This window comes from Rhagoletis pomonella, unplaced genomic scaffold, assembly GCF_013731165.1.
Source record: "Rhagoletis pomonella isolate Grant_MI unplaced genomic scaffold, Rhpom_1.0 Rhpom_scaffold_00002, whole genome shotgun sequence".
Classification (NCBI taxonomy): Eukaryota; Metazoa; Arthropoda; class Insecta; order Diptera; family Tephritidae; genus Rhagoletis; species Rhagoletis pomonella.
Window position 1 is genome coordinate 47046176 of NW_023458556.1, and position 3450 is coordinate 47049625.

A 3450-nucleotide genomic window follows, 5' to 3' on the forward strand; every position below is an offset into this window, starting at 1 on the left:
TACGTAATTATAGCATGAAATTTTTAATGCGCTTGCCTATATTTATTCGCCTTGGATCGGTTCATACACATGATAGCCAAGCTCAGTAAAGCCATTGAGTGCTGTGTGGAAATATGCTATTATATTCATTTGTTTTGCCGTACTTAAAATCGCTTTGTTTTGATTGTTTTGTATTTATCGATAACTGTCTTTGTACTTTGAATTAATCGGCTAAAACAAAGTAGCATCAGCTGATTGGACTTCTTTGTTTACGTTTATCTCAGGCCATAGTTGTAGAATTCTGCTATATATAAAAATAATTAAATAATGGAACAACCATTGGAGAAAGTGCTTACTGAATTGTGAGTATTTACATACATTAGTTGCGTTCCAGATTCTTCACGATATTCACGATTTGCAGGAACAGCTGTTTTATCCATTAATAAACCTTATGGAAGGTGGTCACCTGGAACGACTTCCTGTAAAAACCTGCAAATTGTGAAGCATGTGGAACGCAACTATTGTTGCTGCAATAAAGACGATTTCTTATGCTATCTCATTACTTACAGTGCTTCTCAGCCGGAAACAGTGGGTGTGCTGCTGGCTAATCGTCAAGGCCTATGTTTGGGAGGTAAGCATGAAAATTAAGTTTTAAAAACTGATTTCAAATACTTTTTTTTAGCAAAAGGGAAAATAAATCCTAACATGTCGGGAATTGGTATGGCCATCTCAGAACAGGCGTGCAAACTGGAACCAAATTTAAACCCACCAGCCATTTACCTGTACAGTGGGAACAAGTTAGTCAAATTTAATAAAAAATACCAAAAATTATTCTAATGATAGTTTGCTTGCAGGCGATGCATCATAAAAAAGGACGGAGAATTGACCGGTGTTATTTACAAACAGAAACCTAATTGAATGCAATGTCTAAGGCGCTGGTGCAGTGCCCTTTTGATCATTCAACGAGATAAACCACAAGTGCATGTGTAACCTGTAGATATAAATTACATAAAAGCCAATCTTCCTGGAGTTTATTCATAAAACTGTCGCTTTGTGCAAAATTCATAGTACATACATAAATATAAATATTTCTTTATGTTCTCATTGAGTATTTATTAGGAAATGTTTTTTTCGTGGAGATTTCTGAGAGTCCCAAGAGTAATCTACAATTTTGTGCGTACATCTGAGAGTCTGAGATAGGGACTGAGTGAGGTGTTGATGTCATTCACATGTCTTTTGCGGCGCCATTCCCACGCCAATGACAAAACTCATCGCATGATTATTGCTTGGGAATATCGGCGTTCGTCTAGCTTGAAGTCATATTTAGAATTCTTTTTAATATTTACAATGTTTTCTAAGCAACATTTTATTTGTTATATTTTTTATAAAAATATGATGCAGTCTCTAACAAAAACCATATAAATCAAACCTTCATTCTTTAAAAGAAAATTTTTGGGTACGCAGTTACAAGGCTTATACAATTTTAGTAAAATAAGTGCAAGTTTTGAGCGGCTAAAAAATCTAATTAATTTTTAATAGTTTATTTTTTGTTTACGTCGTTTTTTCCACATAAACATAAATTCCTTGTGGCAGAAACTGCGCAAAACCATTTGCGAAAAGATAAAAAAATCAATGCCAGTTTTTCCTAAATTTCCCTATTTATATGAAAAAAAAGCCGCAACAGCCGTCAGCCAAAAAAAAATTGTTAAAAATCAATGCGATTTGTTAGCCGCACAAAGCTTGCACTTATTTTATTAAATAACTGCGTACCCAAACATTTTAAATAATTCCATTAAAAGGCTCAAAATTTAGATACAAATTCGTGGAATTTTTCTAAATTCTGTATAAGTTTTGGAAAGTAGGTTTATATTGTTTTTTGTTAGAGCATTAACCATATTTTTATAAAAGACAACAAAAAAATTTTAGCTTGATAAACATTGTAAATGTTTTGGCATTTGCATATTCGTTGCATTTGTAAATTCGCATCAATAAAATGCAATTCCAACCGCAAATCCAAAACCATTTCCACAACATCCTGAATAGGGTTGCCAGATTTTGAAACAGAGAAAGGAGTACATTTCTATTTTCGATAGAAAAAAAGCAGTACAAAAAGTTTGCCACCCCTAAATCTTAAGTATTTTTGCAAGGCAATTTTGAAAGCTTTTTTTGGTCTTTTAATTTTTCGTCATATTTTCGGCATTTACAGTCGGATCTTATCTCGTACAAAATTTAGAAAAATTTCAAAGTTTATAATAAAAAATTGTGGGAAAATTTCGGTATGCAGTTCAATAAAGTACAAGTTTTAAGTGTCTCAAATTCTGGTTGATTTTTGAGAATTTTTTATTATACGATGTTGCGCATTTTTTCCATATGTATAAAAAAACTTCGAGCCTACATGGAAAAACTACTTAAGAAAAAAAATTTTTTAAAGTCGCCGAGGATTTTGGGCTTATTCAATTTCACATTATTACACTAAATTAAATGGGCTCTTAAACTACCTGATATTTTCTTAAAATGTGTATGAAAATTAGTCAGCCTTATCACGGTTTCCATGAAAAGTAGCGTAGAAGGACAACATCAAGAGCTAGAAGTTTTTCAATAGTAAGACAAACCATATTTTTCATTCCCTCGCTAAATTACACATTTCCAAATCATACGCTAAACGTGTGTCGAATGCAAAACGAAAGAAGGAAACAAAGCCCAAGAGTATGAATACGTTCATATGTGTACAACACCGTCAGCCAAAAAAATTATTAATAAAAAAATTATAGTTTAAAAAACTAAAACCTTCCTATTATAATTGCCATTCGTACTGTCATCTGGTATGTAACTTGAGAATAGAAACCGCTGCATCTTTTAGGCTCATCAATATTACATAGTTACATCCGAGCTAATAAAAGGAAGGTAATAAAAATTACCGCAATTTTCCAGAGTCTTGAAATTTGCATTTTAACCTAATAACATTTGATCGTCTATAATGGACACACATATAATTTTTCAAAAAATGCCGAATAAAAAGTTTCAAGTTTTTGGGTGTAATTGCTAAAGTTTTTTGAATTTTTAACTGACTTCAAAAAAAAAGGAAAAATAGCCAAAACTGGTCAAAATGTCACCTAAAGCAGTGTTTGCATTATTCAACTTTGCGTTCAACAATTGCGTTCAACTCAACGCAGGGTTGCACGAAAAAAAAGTTGAATGGCTAAATGTTGGCTGGCGACCAACTTTGTTGAAAGCGATTAGTTGAAAGGCCATTCAACCAAAAGTTGAATGCAAAGTTGAACAATGCAAACACCTTTTTATGGCGAATATTTTGATATTTTTTCATATTTTGATATTTTTAGCCATTCAACTTTTTTTTCGTGCAACCCTGCGCCGAGTTGAACGCAAATGTTGAACGCAAAGTTGAACAATGCAAACACACTTTAACTTAATCAGTTTACTCCAAGTGTACATATATGTATGGATATATGT

General features: G+C 32.6%; 1 protein-coding gene across 1 annotated transcript; it reads left to right on the forward strand.

Moving 5' to 3' along the window:
* The first annotated feature begins 203 nt into the window (after positions 1-203).
* Positions 204-1079, forward strand: LOC118734673. The gene is made up of 4 exons (XM_036464381.1): positions 204-341; positions 549-610; positions 662-776; positions 834-1079. The coding sequence occupies exons 1-4, from the start codon at positions 307-309 to the stop codon at positions 895-897; spliced, it is 276 nt and encodes a 91-aa protein (XP_036320274.1). The 5' UTR covers positions 204-306; the 3' UTR covers positions 898-1079.
* The last annotated feature ends 2371 nt before the right edge of the window (positions 1080-3450 follow it).